This window comes from Canis lupus, chromosome 11 (assembly GCF_003254725.2).
Source record: "Canis lupus dingo isolate Sandy chromosome 11, ASM325472v2, whole genome shotgun sequence".
In the NCBI taxonomy this organism is placed as follows: domain Eukaryota; kingdom Metazoa; phylum Chordata; class Mammalia; order Carnivora; family Canidae; genus Canis; species Canis lupus.
The window spans coordinates 63,917,234-63,939,973 of NC_064253.1; the positions used below are offsets into that span (position 1 = coordinate 63,917,234).

Genomic DNA, 22,740 nt, shown 5'->3' on the forward strand with positions numbered 1-22,740 from the left:
CACCTTTCCTGGATCCCTTGCTGCAAAGTGTACCACCCAAAAATGCTCCCTTTTCACACTGGGAGCGGCTCTGGAAGGGATTAACTAGGGCCGCACCTGTCCTCCAGAACTCCGGTCCCCCCAGGACCTGAAGGGGGGATCCAGCTTGGGCGAGGGAGGGGGGGTTGTTATGACCCCTGCCCCAGCTTGCCACTCCTCTCCCATCTGACATCTTGCTCAGCTCATCACTGATCCTCAGGCAGTCCTCCTCCACGCTCCAGAGTGAAGTCAGACCATCCCCTGGATTCCACGGGGATGGTCCGTCTCCCCCAGCAGAATGAGGCAGGCGGGGACAGTGTCCTGCTTGCTTCTGCACCACAGAGACTGACAGCGAGGAAGCTCCGAGGCACAGTGTGCTGAGTGGTTGCCGCCTGGACGTGTTCTTTCTGCGGGCACGTGCTTACGGACGTGCGTGGCTGAGATGCTACCATGGGTCAGGGTACCAGTGGAGCCTGGTGGAAAGGGCTGCCCTTTGGAAGGAGACCAGGTTCTGAATCCTGCCTCCACTCCTCACCTGAACCTTTACAGGGCTCCTAGTGAGGCTCAGCTCTGTCAGCTGTAAAATGGGCCTGCTCTCTGGCTCGTTTTCCAGATGATGAAGGTTAAATAAAGGTTATGGAAAGTTTTCAGGTTGATGTGTGGCTCAGAGCTCATCAGAGTGAGGACTCGAGAAACAGCAGCTATCTGACCGGTCTGTAAGAAAGCCAGGTGGGTGTAGGCCAGAGCTTCCTCTCTCAGAAGAAAGCTTTCCTCTATAAAAATAGACCATTGCCCCTGCTTTGAGCTACGCAAAGGTGAGATCTACAGAATGGGCTCCTGCCTGCCTTGATATGGAAAAGGGAAACAGGGGGCCCCAGCCCCAACTGCTAAAAATAGGCAATGCCAATAGACTTTGACCTTGCTTCAGGGCTGGGCAGCGCACTATGGTAACCAGGCTTGGCTCTTTGAAGGGAGACGTAAGCTGGGTATGCAGAGAGCTGTGCCAAGAGCCCCGCCACTGCCAGCCCTCTGATTTGCATGCCCAGGCAGGGTGGGGACATCATTTCTTGCAGGAGCCTCACATGGCAATAAGCCCAGTGGACCGTCCCCTTCCTGGCCCCCATCTATTATACCTGCCATCAATTGCTTCATTTGTCCCAGGCGCCCAGAAAATCAATGATTCAGGGAACGGTCCCAAAGGGATCACCCTAAATCACTAATGTTTCTCCCACAGGCAAGGCAGCCTTGCAGGTTCCAGCTAGCCTAAGTATGTCACCTCCAGGAGCTTTGATGACTTCTTTTTTTTTTCTTTTTAAGATTTTATTCATTTATTCATGAGAGACACAGAGAGAGAGAGGCAGACATAGGCAGAGGGAGAAGCAGGCTCCATGCAGGGAGCCTGAAGTGGGACTTGATCCCAGGACTCCAGGATCACACCCTGGGCTGAAGGTGGCACTAAACCGCTAAACCACCGGGGCTGCCCAGCTGTGATGACTTCTGGCCCCCCACCCCCTCAGCTGGCCCAGCTAGAAAGAGGAAACCAACACCCATGTTAGTCCACAAAGCCCTTCCTCCTCTATGAGCTCGGGGAGCCCCTCAACCTCCCCGTGATACAGATGTTACAGCCTCCACTTTACAGCTGAGAGCAGGCTCGCAAGCATAGTGTACTGAAAAGAGCACTTACCCCTGAGGTCCTGAGACCTAGGTTTGAATCCGAGCCATGCTACTCACTGAGCACCCTGCCAAAGTCTAAAGGCTTTCATTTCACCATCAAGAAGACAGAAAAATGTGACAAATGGCTTCTAAGGTCCCTTCTGGGGCTGCAGACTGAGGTCGTAGGCTGTATGCCTTGTCAACAAGAGTCACCAAGAAGGAGCAGTCCTACGTCTCAGGATCTCATCAGAAAGGTGAGATCATGAACCCAAGGCCAGATGAGCAAATGGCCACAGAAGGCAAAGAAGCTCAAAGGTTTCCTGAGAGGAGGAGAAGCAATGGAGGTGCAGAACACGCCGCATGCAGGAAGAGCTGTCGTCTGAAACAGTCTTGAAGGACAGCTGGAAGTTTAAACAGGGTAAGAAAGAACATGCCAGGAGGGGAACCCACAGGCAGAGGCACACACGTAAGTGCAGGCATCACCAGATCGCAGCCCGTAATGAGCCCAGCCTAGAAATCAGACTGACAAGAAGGGTTCTGGGAGCAGCTGCTGCACATCCTGGAATCCTTAAAGTCAGGTGTGAAGTCAGGTGGACGAGGATCCTGCATCTGCTTCGTGGCACTCAGAGCTGGGAGCTGGAAAGACATTAGAGGGTGTAGAGTCTGAGTGTCTGCAGGTGTCTGGCCTTGGAAGGACGCCTGGATCCTGACAAGACTGTGCCAGGGCACCGGCGGATGGGAATGAATGGTGGCCCAGTGAGCAGAGGTGCACAGCCAGGTCTTTCATAATGGAGCCACATCCTTGGCTTTCTGGGAATCCGAGTGGCTGGAGAGGGGTCACCTGGGGATGAGGACACGGCACCAAAGCAACAGGCAGCACATGGCTCTGCTGGCAGAAACGATGGCTGTTTTCTCCCTCTGACAAGAGAAGCGAAGGGGGGCAGACGCGTGGAACATGAGAACTAGAAGAGCTCTTAGGAACTGGTCCAAGTACCCCATTTCACAGACGAGAAAACTGAGGACAAGGGAGAAAGCCCCAAATAAGTGAGGGGCAGAGCCAGGAATGAGGACTAGGTCAGACTCATAGTCCGGGGCTGCAGACATTCTGAAGCTCCAAAATACTGCATGTGTGTAGACACACAGAAGGCAGAAGGGAGAGGCGTTTCCGGGAAGAGGAGGGCTGACGAGTATCAGAGCTGGGGACAGCTGGAAGATACCAGACACAGAGGGGAACACTCTAAATCTGGCACTCAGGAAGCAGCTGGAAACGGAACTGTGATGCAGGTCTAGGGGGTACATGCTAGAGAAACACACACGTTTCCTTAAAACCAAATAGTGTAAAGGATAGAGAGGGAAGGAAATTTTTCCTATAGGGTAGGAAAATTCAAAGGGATTTAGCTAAATGACCCCAGTCTTCTCAGCAGGAGGTAAGGCCAAGCGCGAGCACAGTCGTTGCAGAGACTGGACTGCAGGGCTGTGGTCAGGATTCCTAAGGGGAACCGAGGCCACGAGGGGCTGACACAAGGCTCCCAGAGCAGCTCAGGGGCTTGGACTTCACTGCATCTGTCATCTGTGACCTGTGCTGGTGCCAAAGGGCTTGGGCCGTGACCCTCCAGCCTGGGAGAAGCAGCAGAGGAAACAGATGGACCCGCATGTTGAGGGGGGACCAGGGCACAGTCATGGGGGCAGGAGCATCAAAGGGCAGGTGAGCACACGGGCAAGGTGGCTGAGGCTCCTTCCGTCAGGTCTCCAGAGGGGAGAACGAGGCAGGAGGGGATGGTGAAGGTCAGAGGCTCCACATGCAGAGGGACCGGAAGGATGGAAGCAAGGAAGTTATCATGGAATGGGAACGATGGAATTCCAGTTCCTGCAGCGATCGGGTGGTGAGGGGACCCAAGCGAACGTATGCGCGAGGTTTGCCCAAGTGGAGTTTCAAGGTGAGGAAACAGTGCCCGGGACATTTAGGGCAGGTAATCTGAATTCGAGGGGTGGGGAAGACAGGCTGAGACACCAGGGCGAGGTCAGACGACAGCAGAACTCGGCAGGGAGGCAGGAGGAGAAAAGCTCATCCGTCCCCCATCCAGGGTCCCAGGTCCCAGCGGGTGGGGATGAGTCTCCAGCTGGGAAATGGAGAAGGGATCCGGCCACCATCTCGAGGTGGCAAGAGTCAGGGAGGGAAGGGGATGGAGGCCAGGATGCTGGGAAATCCTGATTCCACTGCGCCATCTCGGACTCCGCATCACACAGATGTTCTCGGGCGGACCTAATCTCTAGGCACCGGTGCTGAGCATCTTCGCCTTAATCGTCACATGTGACCCTCCCGGGGGGTATCTGAAGAAGTGTCTCTAGGAAGCAAGGCTTAGCCACGGATGCTCAGACACCTCCTATCAGGGAACCCATCCTTTCATACAGTCTAAAATAGCACCGCCCCTTACTCGGTCTGCCTATCCCCTTACTCTGCTTTCTGTTTCTTAACATTTACTACCATCTGTCATGGATGCAGTTCACTGCTTTATCCACAGTGCTTAAGAACAGGGCCCAGTGCATAACGGATCCTCAATAAATATTCTTTTACTCAATTATAATTTACATACAGTGTTGTAACAGTTTCGGGCATACAATATAAGGATTCCACAAATCTACACATTTCTCAGTGCTCACCAAGATACATATACTCTTAATCCCCTTTATCTCACTCATTCCCCCCACCCCTCGACCTCAAGGACTATTTTTAGATTGTTGAATATATTATCTTTGGAACCCGATGTTAGGTTTCATTGGGGAGGGAGAGTCTGAAGCCACTCCTGCTTTTGAAGAGAGTGGCTCTGAGCTACATCAGGTTCACTCCCTCTGGCACCCCCACTGTGGACAGTTCTGTCTCAGGCAAAGCAAGGGAAGTCTTTGCTGACCTAACACCACCTCCTGGAGCCAGCAAGATGGTCCTCTAGCAGTGCCAAGCCCTGCTCCGACTGGCCCCCTGCACTCGCTAAGCCTGGCTGGGATCACATTCAGTGTGTTCACAGCACCCGCGCTCTCCCCCCGGCAAGAGTCCACAGAAGATGCTGCTGCAGCCTCTCTGCCGGTTAAAAATAAAGCATCATTAAAAGAATTTCCAGAATGGTGTATCTGCTGCTTCCTACCTACTCTAGAAATGTGCCTATATCACATCCCTCTGCTTGGAAACGTTTCCCGAATGCATTCCCTTGCACAACAGGAATCCTTCTTTCTCTCTTCCTCTCCTGTTATTGGCCACCTCTAGGGGCGCGGGGGAGGGGGGCGCATATGGATGAATTCCACGCGGGCACCATCACCACCACCCCCAGGCTCGCTACTGCAGCAACATCACGGTTTAACTCCTCTTTTTCCTCTACCAATCTCTAGCAACTGTGGATTTGCAATTAGCATGAAAAGTCAACCTACCCCAAGACGAATCAAAGGAGTACTTACAGCGACCTGGGAAGAGTCAAGGAACTGGAGGCCGAAGTAATCGGTTTCCACGAGGTCCAAGTGGTACACGATCTGATCGAAAAGATCCTGGCCTTTGGCATGTTTCTGGAAGACAATTGGACAGATGAAAATTTAGGATGTGACCGCTGGATAAGAGCAAAACGTTTTAAAAAGAAACAGCGCTCGCTTTGGCAGCGCATATACAACAAAAAAAGAAACAAAACCAAAATCACTTTTGTCTTTATGTTGCATACGTGTATATGTACACATTTTTAAAATTTTAATTATTTTTATAATAAAAACTCATTATTCTATCTGATTACTCATAATGCAAACAAACCACCAAAGAACACTTTTATAGGATGAAGAGGGAACTAACGCCTTATTATGAAAACTGGCTAATAAAGGGGGAAAAATCAAGCACTGATCTGGCTGTTAGATGTAGCATTGGGTAACCAAGGAGTAGATGATAAGATATACAGAAATTAACTCAAAACGGATCAAAGACCTAGATGCAAAAGCTTGAACTATAAAACTCTCAAAACAAAGGAACAAATCTTCATGACCTTGGATTAAACAATGACTTCTTAGATATGACACCACAATCACCAGCAACCAAAAAATCCCAAAAAACCAGAGGTGCCTGGCTGGCTCAGTCAGCAGAGCACGTGACTCTTGATCTTGGGGTCATGAGTTCAGGCCCCACTTTGGGTGTGGAGCCTACTTAAATTAAAAAAAACAAACAAACCAATAAACCAGGTATCATCAAAATGTAAAACTTTCATGGTTCAAAGAACACAAGGACACAAGAAACACAAGAAATCACAAAGGCAACCCAAAAGGGGAGAAAACTTTTGCAAATCCCATATCTGATAAGGGATTTCTATCTAGAATATACAGAGAAGGGGATCCCTGGGTGGCTCAGCAGTTTAGCGCCTGCCTTTGGCCCAGGGCGTGATCCTGGAGTTCCGGGATCAAGTCCCACGTCTGGCTCTCATGTCGGGCTCCCGGCATGGAGCCTGCTTCTCCCTCCTCCTGTGTCTCTGCCTCTCTCTCTCTCTCTCTCTCTCTATGTCTATCATAAATAAGTAAATCTTTTTTAAAAAATTGAATACACAGAGAACTATTACATCTCAATAATAAAAAATTCACTTAAAAATGGACAAGGGATATAAAGATAGAACTCTGAAGATATAGAAATACCTAAGATGCACATAAAAAGATGCTCAACATCATTAGTCATTAGGGAAATGCAAATCAAGACTAGAATCAGGGACGCCTCGGTGGCTCAGTGGTTGAGCATCTATCTTAGGCTCAGGTCATGATTCCGGCATCCTGGGATCAAGTCCCGTATTGGGCTCCCTGCATGGAGCCTGCTTGTCCTCCCCCTGCCTATGTCTCTGCCTCTCTCTGTGTCTTTCATGAATAAATAAAATCTTTAAAAAAAAAAAAAAACCCACAATCAGATACTACCCCACCGCCACTGGGATGGCTATAACAAACGACAGATAATAACAAATGTTATTTGTTTGTTTGGAGAAATTGGAACCCTCATATACTGCTGATGGGAATGTAAAAACCGTAGCCATTTAGGGAAGCAATTTGGCAGTTTCTCAAATGGTTATATATAGAGTCACCATTTGACCCAGCAATTCCACCCCAAGTATATATCCAAGGGAAATGAAAACACTGCGTCGTACAGAAATCTGTACAAAAACGTTCATAGCAGCGTTGTTCCTAGTAGCCCCAAAGTGGAAGCAACTCAATTTGCTTCAACTATCTATCATTTGATGCATGGATAGACATAGGTAGAAAATCTTATCCACATGATAGAATATTATTGGACTATAAAAAGGTATGGAGGGGGCACCTGGGTGGCTCAGCGCTTGAGCGTCTGCCTTCCGCCCAGGGTGTGATCCTGGAGTCCCAGGATCGAGTCCCACATCAGGCTCCCTGCATCGAGCCTGCTTCTCCTTCGGCCTGTGTCTCTGCCTCTCTCTCTGTGTCTCTCTCATGAATAAATAAATAAAATCTTAAAAAAAAAAAAAAAGAAAGATTAGTGATTGCTTACGGCTGCAGTATTTGTGGGGTGACAGCCAAGGTGAGCAGGGTTTTTGGAGGGGTTAATGAAATATTCTAAAATCGATGATGGGGGGTTGTCTGGGTGACTCAGTCAGTTAAGCATCTGCCTTCAGCTCCGGTTAGGATCTCAGGGGTCCTGGGATCAAGCCCTGCACATGGCCTGCTTCTCCCTCTCCCTCTGCCCCTCCCCCTGCTCGAGCTCGCTCTCTCGCTCTCTCTCTCTCAAATAAATAAAATATTCAAAATAAAAAATAAAATCGATGGGGATAGACGCACAACTCTATAAATATACTAAAAGCCACCGAATCCTACAGCCCAGAGATGAGTTATATGGTATGTCTACCTCAATAAAGGTATTAAAAATAGGAGATGCACAGAATTTCTCTTTATAGTAGTACAGCAACAACAAAATGGAGAAGGAATACCAGAATTGCAATATCACAATTCTGCAACTCCTAACGAGCGGTAGGTGCTAAGCACTGAGCCCCAGTGGCTATAACATCACAAGACAACCAGCCATCGAGTACCTCCTGCTGAAGAACACCCCCACCCAAGATGTCATCTTGCTCCCCGCCATTCTCCCTCCACAGGGAAAAAAACCAACAATAACAAACCAAGCTGGGGCCGACTCAACCACTAGATCCAACTGCAGGAAATGCATGCAGAGGACTGTTCTCAACTACATGGAGCTGCAATCAGCAAGATCCAGCCTGTGGGGAATTCTAGAAACTCTTCCTCCAACACAGCTTCTCCAACAAACAGAAGAGGCAGAAAAGTAAAGGGATAAAGGGGCACCAGAGGGTAAAAAAGATTTAAAAGATATCTTTATTTTTTTAAGATTGTATTTATTTATTCATGAGACACACAGAGAGAGAGGCAGAGACACAGGCAGAGGGAGAAGCAGGCTCCCCAACGGGGAGCCTGGTGTGGGACTTGATCCCAAGACCCCGGGATCACGACCTTGAGCCAAAGGCAGGCTCTCAACCACTGAGCCACCCAGGTGCCCCTAAAAGACATCTTTAAAAAAAAAGGCCAAAAAAGAAACTGCGATGAGTAGGGATGCACGCTTGGGTTATAAAACTCGAAGAGCTGGTAAAGAAAGGGTTACAATAAACTATAAAGTCAGGGTACTTGTTGCTCTCAGGGGCCCAGTGGGGATGTGCCGGGGAGAGGGCCCACGGTAACCTTCCAGCTGGCCGGCAGGATCCCAGCTGCTGACTCGGGTGGTGGGTGGTACCAGGGCATCTGCCTTCCCGTAGTTTGTTAGACTGTACCTTTGTTTTATTTGTACATCCTGTATTTGTGTTATATAAGACAGCACTAACAAAAAGCAAAAACAAAAAACAAAAAAAACCCCTCAAAATTATAGCAGTGGATTACAACCTTCAGATTCCTTCCTTCCTGGAAATACCCCTTGAAGGCGACGATTCAACAGGAGCAGAAGGCTCCGTGCACAGTGACGTTCTCTGTAGCATTGCCTCCTGGAGAAATAAAGCTGGGGGCAGGGCTAGAAGAAGAAACCACCCAAACTCCAACCGCAGAGACACAAGAGTTGGGCCGGTTAACACTCAGGAATACTGCTGGGCTGCTGGGACACATAACTACCAAGGTGAGGCAGAAATAAGGAAAATTCTTTTTTTTTTAAAGATATTTATTTATTTATGATAGACAGAGAGAGAGAGAGAGGCAGAGACACAGGAGGAGGGAGAAGCAGGCTCCATGCCGGGATCCTGATGTGGGACTTGATCCTGGGACTCCAGGATCACGCCCTGGGTCAAAGGCAGGTGCCAAACCGCTGAGCCACCCAGGGATCCTGAAATAAGGAAAATTCTTATGTGGACATTAAGTGAACAGACCACAAAGGAATAAGAAGCTGGGATTCCAACTACGTAAGAGCATGTGTGTGCTGGGCACCCGGGTGGCCAGTGGTTGAGCATCTGCCTTCGGCCCAGGGCGTGATCCTGGGGTCCCAGGATCGAGTTCCCGCATCAGGGCTCCCTGCATGGAGCCTGCTTCTTCCTCTGCCTGTGTCTCTGTGTCTCTCGTGAATAAATAAATAAAATCTTTAAAGAAAAAAAGAAAAAAGAATATGCATGTGCTGTATGGACTGCTGGATAGAAACGGCTTGTGAAAACAAAAATAGCTGTGTTGGGATAGAGAATCTATGGATGATTTGCTTCCGAAGTGTTCTTTAACACTGATCTTTTGGCAGTTGTTAGACAACAAACACAATTAAAAAAAAAAAAATCACCATTCTGGCACTCTTCTTCCGGATGTACTCCCTCCTAGGGCTCTGGCACTCCCGGCCTATCCGACACCTATTACCACGGCGCCAATGCCTCATTAGTGGGTTTCCTAGTGGGACAGAACTAGTTAGCACACTGCTTAGCAGCAGGATGTGGCAGACAGAACGGGGCTGGCAGGAAGCAAGAGATCCACGCTCTAGTCCCAGAGGCATCAACTGCGACCCTTAAGCAATTCATAATTTCCCCAAATCCCTACGACCATCCTGGATTTCCCACGCAGCCGCACATCAGGCACGGCGCCCTGAACGGGCAAGCTCGCTCAAACTCAGCTGACCCCAGATCCCACTGCTCTTGCGATTTTGGTTCAGGGCTTACCGTCCAGGTAAATCGTTTTAACACTCACAGAATAGGACCTGAAAAAAACACAGTTGCACACGTGTAAAGTAAGGGCCGTTAGTCTAAGCTTCTCTCCAGGTTATTCCAGATCTTCCTTTTCTGAGGTCTTTCTTTTTTTTTTTTTTTAAAGATTTATTTATTTTTTATTTATTCATGAGAGAGAGAGAGAGAGAGGCAGAGACACAGGCAGAGGGAGAAGCAGGCTCCATGCAGGGAACCTGACACAAGATTCGATCCAGGGTCTCCAGGATGACACTCTGGGTTGACGGCAGGTGCTAAACCGCTGAGCCACCCAGGCGCCCCTCTGAGGTCTTTCTAAAACGGCTCCTATGTAGAAGGAGCCCAAGGTGGAGGATGGGGAAAGAACCTTCCTAGGGTCAGCTGGTCCCTTCTGCTGAGCCAGACTGGCTCCCGCGTGGGCAGACCCTCGCTAAGCAGGGACTCGGAAGCGGCGGACGCAGCAGGGTGCGGTGGACAGGAAATACCACGTTTACCGACTCGCCTGTAGATGCTTCCCCACCTTACCTCCCCCGGCCCCTGGTGCCCTTTGGTCTCTTCCTCTGAGACAGAATTCCCAATGGCCCTCTCCAGATCTAAAAAGAACCTGGCGAGATTATGAGGGCTGGAATAGAGGGATCCTCAAAACCGAGGTCCCAGTGAGGGACAGGTCAGGCGAAGACAGGTGGGGCCGGGCCACAGCACCCGAACCCACCACCGCACAGTGGGAAGCGCTTCTCTAAACTGAGGCTCCAGGACTCACTTGTCCTGCCAGCCAGGACGTGCCACTTGGGGCAGGGCCCGGAAGCCCACGGACTGGCATCTCGGGCTCAGCCCAAACAGCGCCTCCTTCACTCCCCCACCCCTCCCCTAACCCAGGGCTCTAAGTGCCCCCAAGCAAGCACGCCTCTTTAGGACACACACTCATCACCCTGCACTGCCTTCGTCGTTGTCTCACTCCGACTTCAGGCTGAGGCCAGGGACCAGCTGTGTTGTCTCCCCTTCCCTCCGTCCCCAAAGCACACAGCAGGCGCTCCATAAACATCTGTTTGCTGCATGGCTAGCTGGCTGGCTCTGCAGGCTTGGGGGATGTGTGGGGGCCGGGGCCAAGAACTAGATCTTCTGGATGGACCACGCTAAAACACGGACAACAGACTGATGCTTCGCAAGCAGCAGGCCTAAATGTGAGAATACACTCATTAAAATCTTTTCAAATTAAGTATTCCAGGAACAAGTGCCTAGGGAACCGTGCTGCACTTCCAAGGCCGTTTACCTAAACACGATTTCGTGGCTATTATGTGAAGTGCTGTCTAGTGGTTACAATAGGAGATCCATTAATGTGACAAGCCTGGGAGCCGCTCCTTGTTGCCTCGCTGCCTTCTTGTCTCCTCCTCTGTGATGAATCCACTCACTCTTTCCTTTCACAAATATTTACCGATTGCTCATCAAGCGTCAGCCACAACTGTAGGTGTTGGGGTACACTGGCGTCACAAACTCTGGGAGGGAATAGCTACAGGAAGCCCTCACCGCCTAAGTCATCCTTGGGGAGCCAAGTCCTCCAAAAACCGCTTGATACCTGGACCAGTGCAGCAACAGCACTTATCTCCCTGCCTTCTGAAGCAGGACGTCCCGAACTGGAAAGCCTTAGTCCAGATCACTATTTGGGAATTCCTCGATGCTTCGACTTCGAGACACACGGGGCAGCCCGTCCCCAACACAGCGAGGCAAAAGCTCTGCCCTCAAGTTCTTGCTTCCACGTTGCGTAGCTTTCCCTCCACCCGTCTCAACACATCGCTTCTCACAAGGACCAGCAACTAGTGGTTCTGAGTCAGTATGTCTCTTGGGAGCAGCAACTGCTGATCAGAAAGGAGCTAAAAATCACCAAGCTCATTAACATCATGTGGAAAAGAAGGGTACAGAGTCACCAGCTGAAGACTGGGGCAGGCAGGCAGGCAGGCAGCCAGCAGGGGAAGGGGAAAGGGACGGACACCGTGCTATCTGTGCCGGCCACTCAGAGGTTCCTATTTTATTTTCTGGTTCCCAGCCATACCTCTGATAAGGAAGACTCCTGGACAGCTGATGTCTTAACTGTCTCCCCAAATAAATTAACCATCCTGACCCTCTTAGATAAGAGGCAACTGGCAACGTCCTACTGCGACCTGACCCACGTGCAACGTAACAGGTCAACTGTGGTCCTGGAAGAAAAAAGAAGATAGAAGCCAATCCATCTGGAAGCCTGATCTTCCTGGAGACTATTATTAGTCTCCACAGCATACGGTGCCGGCCAGGCAGGTTAGAAAGGAGAAGCCGTGTGCTGGTCGCAGGACGTCCGGGCAGTGCAAGGGCTTCAGGAGGCTTCTCCTTGGGGCACCCGAGGCTCTCCTCTGTCTACCTACTCCGCTTCTCCCCGATGGCATGCCCCTCCGCGCCCACCCTCTCCCTTTCCTCCCCACAACGGCACAGGCAACACCACCTTCTATCTGGACCACAGCAAGAGCCCCTCCTAAAACCCATCTTTCTCATGTTTGCCAGAATGGATTGCACACAACACAGCCCTCACCTCAGTCGCTACTCTGCACAAAAACACGCACCCGGGGATGAAATGCAGGCTCCTCAGCCCGGTGTCAGACTCTGCACAATCATCACTGGCCAACCCAACACCTGTTGTATCTCCCCAGGCCCCACATGTATCCTGGGCTCCAATCAAACCTATTCTCCAACCACAACACCCACCCAGCAAACGCTGCAGGTCCCATCCCCATGGCTTCGCCCGTGTCATCCCTTTCCCTGGGTGGGTGCCCTCCTCATCCATCCCTAGTCCCATCCCGGTTGGCAGCTAGCCAACCCCCATGGCCACACTGAAGTAACAAGGGTCATTATTAAACTTCTCCTTGGTGGCACCCTGTCCGGTTCCTCTTTGCTTCTCGATCATCTGACATTCTGAAGCTCAATAAGCAGACGCTGATGTGGATGGATTAAGGAGGATCCTCAGTTCCCACAACAGTCTCCACATGACCGGCTTTTCGGAAGCCTGATCTTCCTGGTCCATCTCCGCTGGGAATTCTCTCCAGCCAGCTGGGATCTGGGCCTGCAGAACCCTGGTGCTACCATCCCGCCTTCCAGACACCCTGTCTGCTCTAACGCACTGGCGTTCTGGAAACCACACCGCACACTGAGCTATGCCTTATTTATCCGCAAAATACTATCAAGTTCTGGATTTTTACAGATGGGCTAAGAAAATAACCAAAATAATTGTGGCGATAGTTTCTCAACCTAAGGGCAAGCACTTACATTCGTTCAAATAAATGTCATCTTACTTAAGTTGGCCCACGACATATCCTGTTAAGAACATCCTGAGTCCCAGGCTGTTATCCCATGTTTCAGAAACTGATCTCAGTTTGACAATATGTGGGAATGGGGCTGCAGGTGGGGGTGGGGGGTGAGGGCGGGGGGTGGAGATGGTGTGTGGGGTGCTGTCTTTCTTGAGTTGTACAGTACGAACGCTGCCCATCTGATGGTGGCCTCAACCCAGTTATGAACACATATAGGGTGATCGAGGCAGGGCCATGCCCTGAGACTCTTAGGAGCCAAACAGGTTGGGTTAGAACCCAGTTGTACCTCTTTTCTAGTCATATGACCATAACCTCAGGAACCACACGGAGTCCCAGCTTCATCTGAAAAATGGGGTACTCTCCCCTGCACAGTCAATCTTGCTAAGTCACTGTATTAATAAAAAAGCAAGAGGGGCGCCTGGCTGGCTCAGTTGGTCGAGCATGTGACTCTTGATCTCAGGGTTGTGAGATCTCAGGGTTTTACTTAAAAAAATAAATAAAGGAAAATAAAATAAAAAATAAGAAAGCAAGAAAGCCTATGAGCATGCACTGTAAACTGCAGTGTCCTACACACACAAAGGAATTATTATGAGTTCCAACCAAACCTCATTTCTCTCACTCCTCCACAGGAATGACGTATTACAATGTGCTTTTTGCCAAATACTTCGCAAAAACCAAAGTTCAGGGAGTCCATGATCTATAGCAGTTTAGTAATTCCTTTAAACAAAAGCTGAGACTGGTCTGGTTTGGGGGATTTCTGTAAGCCCATGTTGGTCCCTGGAAATTAATTCTTTTCCAAGTTCTTAAGCGCCCCCAGTTTAAGTAGCTCTCAGAACTCCACCTGGGGGTTGCTTCGTGGCCAACGGTTCCCAGAAGGCATCTGCCTCAGGGCCTGTTTCAACTGTTTCTAGGAAGTGCTAATCTCACGATTTGTTGCCAGTGTGGGTCCCCCATCCTCACAACTTGATAATTTGCTAATTTCCTACATTCTTGGTAAGAAACTAGCTATTTTACACACACACACACACACACACACACACACACACACACACACAGCCCAGGCATCTCTGTCCCCATTGCCATTAGGCAATGTACTAAGTCATTAGGAACAGATATAAACTGTTTACTCCAGGGTATCTGAAACTACCAACTACTGAATCTACCAAATAAATATCTGAAATTACCAAAAGGTGTCACCACGAAATTTCATTATGAGACCTACCATCTCGGCCATCGGCAAGATTTGGGGACTCGTAATAGTACCCATAATCTGCAGGAGTGAAGGCCAGACGGTCCAGCTTATAAATTCCACCACCCAGGTGAAGAGTGCTTCAGTGTTGACCAATGTTGCTGGACCGCATTTTGCACAGAGGGAAACTGAGCCTCAGAGAAATCACGTGATCAAGTTCATATTGCTTCTTAGTGGTGGACCTAGAATCTGGATCTAGCCTTTCTGATATTTTTTTTAGGCTAGAGTTCTTTCTCCTTCTCTCCATTGCTTCTCTACTCATCTGCCTCTGTGGCTCTGAGCACACAGAACGTGTGCTGCAAACAAGAACTATTTCTTGGGGATCCCTGGGTGGCTCAGTGGTTTAGTGCCTACCTTTGGTCCAGGGCTTGATCCTGGAGTCCCGGGATCAAGTCCCATGTCGGGCTCCCTGCATGGGGCCTGCTTCTCCCTCTGCCTGTGTCTCTGCCTCTCTCTCTCTCTCTCTCTCTCTGTGTGTGTGTGTGTGTCTCTCATGAATAAATAAATTTTTTTTTTTTTTAAAGAACTATTTCTTAAGCCCAAGTCAACACACAGATACTGAGAGGCTCCTTCAAGCAGGGCCTGGGCTACAGCGGGGGTTACCAGGCCACACGGTCCAGCAAAAACAGATCGCATGGTGGGGAGGCAAGTACTAATTTGTTTGGAGGGCAGGCAAGTTGTGGCAGAATGGACAGCAGATGATTCGCTCACAAACGGACACAGAAGCCAAGACACTGTGCCGAGAAGGACTTCAACAGTCTGGGCAGCTCCTGGAAATTCAATTCTGGTAAAACAGAGCACAATGATATTAATTTCCTGACTTGCCTGGCTAACAATCTCTTAGAAATCAGAGGAAGTAACAAAAACAACAGCCCTTAATTTTGATCAATAGGGGAAGGAAGGAGGATCTTGGAAGAAAGCGACTGCCACCTTGGTTGCGTGACTCAGTGAACAGAGGTGCACCTGGTCAGCAGCACTGAGAGCCTGCGTTCTCTTTCCACCTTGGGCAAGGGGCTCTTGCTGTGCCACATGAGGACTGGGCGGGCAGATTTTAGGTCTCACCATTCCACCACACGACAGCGCCATATTGGCTTCAAGTAATGGACATCAATTTAAAACACAGACTGTGGGTTGTATTATTGATCAACTATTGATCAGCCTCTGTTCCTGGCTGGTAAATTGTCTTCAGGCCAAGCAGCAGAAATGCAAGGCACTCATTTGTTCCCTTAATGCTACATCCTTCACAGGGCTGCTGCTAGAATTAAATGACCCCACTGGCCATGATCCTATGAACCTTCTCTCAATCAATGTGGAATAGCTAACATCTAGTGACCTCAATTTCTGTCTCTCTATAGGTCCTTCCAAGCATGCCTAACACATGGGATTCAATTGTTACTTTAAGGGATGGTTTCTCATTTATTCCTTAGGATGCTGAATGAAGTCCAGATACCTAAAACCACTTGATCCTGGCTGTCTGAAAAGTGGTTTTGACCAACACTTCAAATGTTATGCCTGGGTGGCTCAGTCAGTTGGGCATTCCACTCTTGGTTTAGGCCCAGGTCCTGATCTCATGGATCTTGAGATCGAGCCCAGCTTCAGGCTCGGCGCTCAGTGAGGAGTCTGCTTAAAGATTCTCTCCCTTCTGCTCCTCCCACCCCCCAAGTAAAGAAATCTTTCAATGTTATGCTTCCAACTCTTCAGTAACATCAGAAACATCAGAGACCGCATGTGCTGATTACTCTTTAATTTGGGGTGACATTGCTAACAGGCAAATTGTAGCTATTCCTACCGACGGACATTAACAGAGCATCAGACAACCTCCCTAACACAAGATCCACTGATCAATTGCTCTTACAAGTTCTAAGTTGGGGGACCTCTCCATGTCACCGTCCTCATTAGGCCAGATGAGTCGTGCAACCTATCACAGTGCTCTCTGCCCACACTGAGTCCCCTCAAATCCCTGGTGAATGGGAACAGGGGACAGGAGCCTTCCTTGAATGACCTGAAAGGGCACATGCTCTCCGCATGATCTCCCGCCAGAAGACAAGCAAGTACACAAGGAACTCTAAGGGTCTCAGGGGGCAGGTACCAAAGATGTCACTCTTTGTGAGTTTTTATTTTGTTTGTTTTGGTTTGGTTTTTAACTGTGGTGCTTACAAACATGGCGGCAAGATCTCTGTTCTTCTCCCTTGCATCTGGAAGAACCTGGCACTGCTTCAGCTGAACAGAATATGGTGTTAGTAATGTTTTGTGGTTTCCAAGGTGAGGTGACCATTCTCTTGGGATGCTTCTCTATGGGTAGAGCCAGCCACCATGTAAAAGGTCCAACTACCCTGGGACTGCCAGGCTGAAGAGGCCACAGGCAGATACTCCAGTCAACTGCCCAGCTGAGCCCAGCCTTCCAAGCATCCCTACCAAAGCCCCAGACATGTGAGCATAGTTGTCTTTGGCTCTCCACACCAGCCCATCTTCCAAAGGAGTACTTCTGGTGACCCTGGTCAATGCCGTGAGCAGCAGAACAATCTTCCAGCTGAGCCCCACTCAAATTCTTGACCGAGAGAATCGTTGTTGTTGTTTTAAGTTACTAAGTGTAAGTGGAGGAGTTTGTTATGCAACAACAGATAACCAGGATGAAAACCATACATACACACAGATACAGCAGGTGTTCATGGCATATGCATATGTACATAAAAGCTTTTTGTAACTTTAAAAAATGTTTCTTTGGAAATCCCTACACTATGATGCTAACTTAGGGTATCACCTGCTTGGAGATAAGGAAGTAGAATATTAAACATACTCACTTTAGGGAAAAAAAAAGGAATAAACAAATCAGAAAACTATTCTTTAAAGGCCACTAATTCTGGGGATCCCTGGGTGGCTCAGCGGTTTAGCGCCTGCCTTTGGCCCTGGGCGTGATCCTGGAGTCCCGGGATTGAGTCCCACGTCAGGCTCCCTGCGTGGAGCCTGCTTCTCCCTCTTCCTGTGTCTCTGCCTCTCTCTCTCTCTCTCTATGTCTATCATAAATAAATAAATAAATCTTAAAAAAAAAAAAAAAAAAGGCCACTAATTCTCCTTAGGAGAAGCATTAAAATCGAGGGTTGGACTATCCGAGGCTGTCTTACTCTACACTCACCAACTACATATTAAGAACTCAATAAATTGCGCCAAAAAGAAGGGAGGACACTGTTTCTGATTAAGAGACTTAAGAAACATTATTTACTAAATGCAATGTGTGGTCTGTCGTGGGCTCTTGATTCAAACAAACCAACGCTAAACAGGGTTTTGAGAGGACTGGGGAAAACCAATCAAGCACTTGGCAGTAAATGACATTAAGGCACCACTGTTCACTTTGTGGAGTATGACAATGGTATCACAGACACACACATACACGCACATGCGTGTTTTTACACATAAGAGATACTCACTTGGGTATAACAGGTTAAATGTTAAGTTGCCTGGGAGCTGCTTTAAACTACTCCAGAAAAATCATTAATAAATGGGTGTTGTGCACATGAGAGTTTCCTCATACTATTCTCCCTACTTTTACTTCGTGTACTTGAAAAATCTCCATAACAAAAACTTAAAGGTTACAAACTGTAAAGGAGTTAGGGGGTGGGGGGTGTCAACACAGTCTGGCCTGAGCCCTGCCTCTGAGGATCCAAGCCACTGGCTGGGACAAGTCCACGTTGCAAGCCATGGGATGCAAAAGAGGGGTATTATGCTGAATGAAGTAAGTCAACCGGAGAAGGACAAACATTATATGTTCTCATTCATTTGGGGAATATAAATAATAGTGAAAGGGAATATAAGGGAAGGGAGAAGAAATGTGTGGGAAATATCAGAAAGGGAGACAGAACATAAAGACTCCTGACTCTGGGAAACGAACTAGGGGTGGTGGAAGGGGGAGGAGGGTGGAGGGTGGGAGTGAATGGGTAATGGGCACTGAGGGGGGCACTTGACGGGATGAGCACTGGGTGTTATTCTGTATGTTGGCAAATTGAACACCAATAAAAAATAAATTTATTATAAAAAAATAAAATAAAGCTGGAAAAAAATAATAAAATAAAATAAAATAAAATAAAATAAAATTTGAAAAAAAAGAGGGAAATGACTCCAAGCCATTAACAACTCGCTTTCTTTCTCGACACTAAGACAAAATCCAGTATACAGTCTTCTGTTGGGATCCAACTCAGTACCTACCTATGGATCTTAAGTCCTACCCCCAGCACCTGGTACAGCTTATAAAAGGGGTGCACTCTGTCCAACTTTACAGACACAAATAACACTTTTATATAGCAAGGAAGTATGGGCAGCAACGAAAGCTACATCTTTTAAGCTATGGACACCAAAGTTAAACGCTCTACTCTATCTGATTTTGTGAAATCAATGATGTTACCCCTTAGAACATTTCTGAGGGACACAGGATTGATTTTTAACCTTGACCTAAAAAAACGCCACCATCTGTGACCAAGCAGAGTAAAAGCATTGGCTATGGAACAGAACATGCTTCCTGGTGGGCATCCTTAGATAGCCACAGCGAGCAGGCCTTGGTAAGGAGCCCTATACGACATCCAAGGTACCAAGTAAGAAGGTAGGAATGTTCTAGAAATCAGCACCTCCAAGGCCCTCATTTTACAGGTGGCAATAATGAGGCCAGAGGCAGGTCATGCTGTCAGGCAGCCAATGCAAACCCAGGAATAGAACAGGAGCCTCTGACCCTGTGACTAATACAACTCTCTTTCTTTGGTCCATCCTGCGACAACTGCATTATGGACGTTATCTGAACAGGAAAGGAACAGGCAAGCCTCGCGTTTCTGAAAGGTTAAGAACCAAACAGGCGATCCCGAAAAACCAGAAATCTCAGTGTTAAAAACTCCTTAACTATAAAAAGTGCTTGGTTTGGGGAAATATTTTTGGCTTTTTTAAACGGTGGTTCAGGAAAAAAAAATTTTAAAAACCCACAGGAGAAAGGAAAAAGAAAATGAAACAAATTTGTGCCTGACTAAACAGTAACACGCAATTAAAATGATGGATGTCTCTGTGCCAGAGGTTGAGTTTGAAACAAGCTGCTGGAAGAAGGGCAGCCCTGAAAATAAATTGCCAAATTACTTTTTTGCAGCCAGATTGCAGATTCCCCCGCCATGCAATTCTGAAAGCAAATAACCCCACATAAATAAATATGCAACGAATTCCCAGGGAAACTAGCCAAGAAACACGAAGAGAACTAACTTTGGGTGGAAGACTGCCCCCATGCATCCTGAGATTTAGGAGTGCAACTCAATTTACAGCATCAGGGCTACCTCACACAGGAAGCCTCCCTCGACTCCCCAGGCCTGTAGACACTGACGGCCTCCTCTCTGTGGAGCCCTCCAGGGCCCTGAAAGTAGCTTCTGGATGCCGCAGCACACCCCGTGATGCAGTGGCTGAGGGCACGGGCTCGAGGGTCAGCCTGCCAGGGGTCTGAGTCCCAGCTCTGTTACCCCGCTCAGGCTGAGTCTGGGGTCAGGGAATTTCTTACCTGGTCAGGGTGTCTAAGAATGAAATGAGATGAAATGAAGGACTGAACAGGGCTTGGCCCAGGGTGAGCCCACTGGACACCCCCGGTGATGGAGGTGGCCTCTTTCTTCCTACTAAGCCCGTTCACAGAAGGAGACAAGCTTTACAGAGATCAAGTAACAGGGGAGTGTGTTCCTGGGCTGAACCTGGGTCTCCCCAAAGTCCACAAATCAAAGCCCTATACACTCCCTCCTCCCTATGCCTCAGAATGTGGCTGGATTTGAAGACAGAGCCTTTCAAGAAGTAATGAGGTTCAAATGAGTTCATTAGAGTGGGTCCTACTCTTATCTGACTGGTATCCTGAGAGAGAGAGAGAGAGAGAGAGAGATGAGGTCACACAGAGACATCAGAGATTATGGTATTTTGTTATAACAGCCTGCGCTGTCTAATACAAGGAGGCACACAGTTTCAAGTCAGAACCAGTTCTGAATCTGGGCTGCACCACTCATGACCAGCATGATCCCAACTAAGCCCCCTAGGCTTTTGGAGTCTGTTTTCTGCCTGTAAAATGGAGATGACACAGCACCCAGTGATGTGTGGAGAAGATGGAAACATGCAGCTGGCCTGGGCCAGAGCCAGAGCTGTGCCCGGGACCTCAGACGTGAAGTCCCAGGAACCTCCCACCATATCCCTCTGGGGATCCAAGAGCCTTCGCTGGGTGGCACAGCTTGAGTCACAGCATGGTCATAGAGCCCAACTTCCTTGGGTCCCACCCATAGCTGGTATTCCATAAGCATGGGCGGTGAACTCAACTAGCAAATTTGCCTACAGTTTAAAACTTTTAGTGATCACACCAACTGCTAAGGCACAGAATTTTAGGGCTTTTTACTTGGCTCTGTGTGCATGCACAATTTTCAAAAAAGTTCCGGGGTAAAAAAGCACATAAGACTTTTAACCTTGTCTATGGTGAGTTTGGCAGTTAGAGACATAAAACTGTAACTGAGGCACAGCTTCCATTCGTGTGATGGAGGGGTATACAAACCAAGTTGTCTTTATCAGGTTGGCCTTCGATTTTTCTTTTATCTCTCACCTTTTTTTTTTTTTGGGTGACTCAATATCTTAAAAAAAAAAAAAAAAAAAAACTCCTGCAAGAAGAAGGCAGAGAATGACACATTCAGATGGAGGAAAGGAGGTGTGATGCTTACAGCCTGTAGGTTTGGATTTGTAAGGATGGCATTAACAAGATTATTTCCCTGAGGTGTGTGGTTTGTGGTTAGTGTGAACTATTGTAAGAATCCTGACTGTAAGTTTACCACCCAGCAAGTTAGCTTTTCATATCCATTAACTAAGAAAAAAAAATTCCCATCATATATGTACTTTTTTTTTTTTTTTGAGAGTGCACACATGCACACTGGAGCTGGGTGAGGGACAGAGGGGGAGAGAGAGAGAATCTCAAGCAGGCTCCACGCTCAGCACAGAGCCAGACGCAGGGCTCGATCTCAGGGCCCTGAGATCCTGACCTAAGCCGAAATCAAGAGTCAGGCACTTAACCGAATGAGCCACCCAGGCCGCCCTCCGATCATATATGCATTTTTAAAAGCAACAACAGAAGACCAAGCAAGGTGCAAGCACTGACTAGTATTACTGTGGAATGCTACTTCAAAACACAGTACACACGTAGGAGACAATTTCTAGAAGTCAACACCGTGGTACAAATAGAGTAGCTTCTTTAATTGCTGTGGACTGGTCATAAGCAATTTTGAAAACCCAGTTTTCCCCGGTTCAAGCAGAACTAATTCACCTGGAATGTCTCAACATACAAGATCCCAGCATATCAGGGCTTCAAATCCATGCCAAAAGGTAATTCCTACATGACGGCCACTAAATCAGGCACTGACACTGCCCCCCCCCCAACCTACCACAACCCTCAGACGTTCTAAGAGACCAACGGAATGTAAAAGTGGGAGGAACACCTGTGCGGGGTTACGCAGGTACCACCCCCACACAAGGCACGTGGAGGGATTCTTGCCGGAGGTGCGGGAGGTGGGGAATGGAAACAGTGCACAGACAGGGCCATTCCCACGAGTGAAGTGGGCCAAGAGGAAGGGGGGTGGGGGCTGGGCAGTCACCACACAGACCTAGCCACCTACCACTCTGGGAATTCAGATCTTCCAATTTTTTTTTTAAAGTCTACAAATTTGAATTTTTTTTTAATGTGAAACGTGATGATTTTTTTAAAGCCTGGTATAGACCTCTAGTTTACTTTTTAATTGAAGGGTGATGGACATAGGCAAGAGCGCACAGGTCAACAAATAGAATATTACTGGACTCCCAGAAGCCACCATGTGCCTCTTTCCAATTTCTATGCTTTCTTCCATCCCGCAGGTACCGCAGCTTTGTTTTGCCTGTTTCGGACTTCAGATAAATGGAATCACACAGCAGGTGCTGGTTTACAGCTGCATAGGAATGCAGGGACAGTGCCCCTCTAATTCACAGACCTTGTATGTCTGAACAGAGGCACACAGGTGGCACTTTACAACCCTAAGCAGAAGAGAAATGAGACCCAAGTAGATTTATAGCAGAGAATGACTTGGAATCACTGAGGCCCCAAGGAGTCAGAGAGTCAGAGATAAGACGGAGCCAGGCATGGGTGGAGTGGGATGGTCAAAGTCCCATAGAAGGGGAGGGTCTATTCCCGGGTCAAAGGGGCAGCAAAAGGACAGGGACAAAAAAAAAAAAAAAAAAAAAATAGAGGTGGCAGCAGGTGCCAGTGGGAGAAAGCCAGAGTTCAAGATTCATGGCCACCAGCAAGGCAGAAAGTAAG

General features: G+C 48.3%; 1 protein-coding gene across 9 annotated transcripts in view; it reads right to left on the minus strand.

Moving 5' to 3' along the window:
• EPB41L4B (erythrocyte membrane protein band 4.1 like 4B) overlaps positions 1 to 22,740 on the minus strand; it is a 129,041-nt gene that overhangs the window by 87,517 nt on the left and 18,784 nt on the right. For 8 of the 9 annotated variants that reach the window (XM_025432215.3, XM_035697300.2, XM_025432212.3 and 5 more), the window contains exon 2: positions 5,119 to 5,223. In XM_025432215.3, the coding sequence (XP_025288000.1) occupies positions 5,119 to 5,223 (105 nt within the window). Of the gene's footprint in view, positions 1 to 5,118; positions 5,224 to 9,451; positions 9,674 to 22,740 lie in introns of those variants that run through there. The other variant, XM_035697299.2, reaches the window with a different exon arrangement.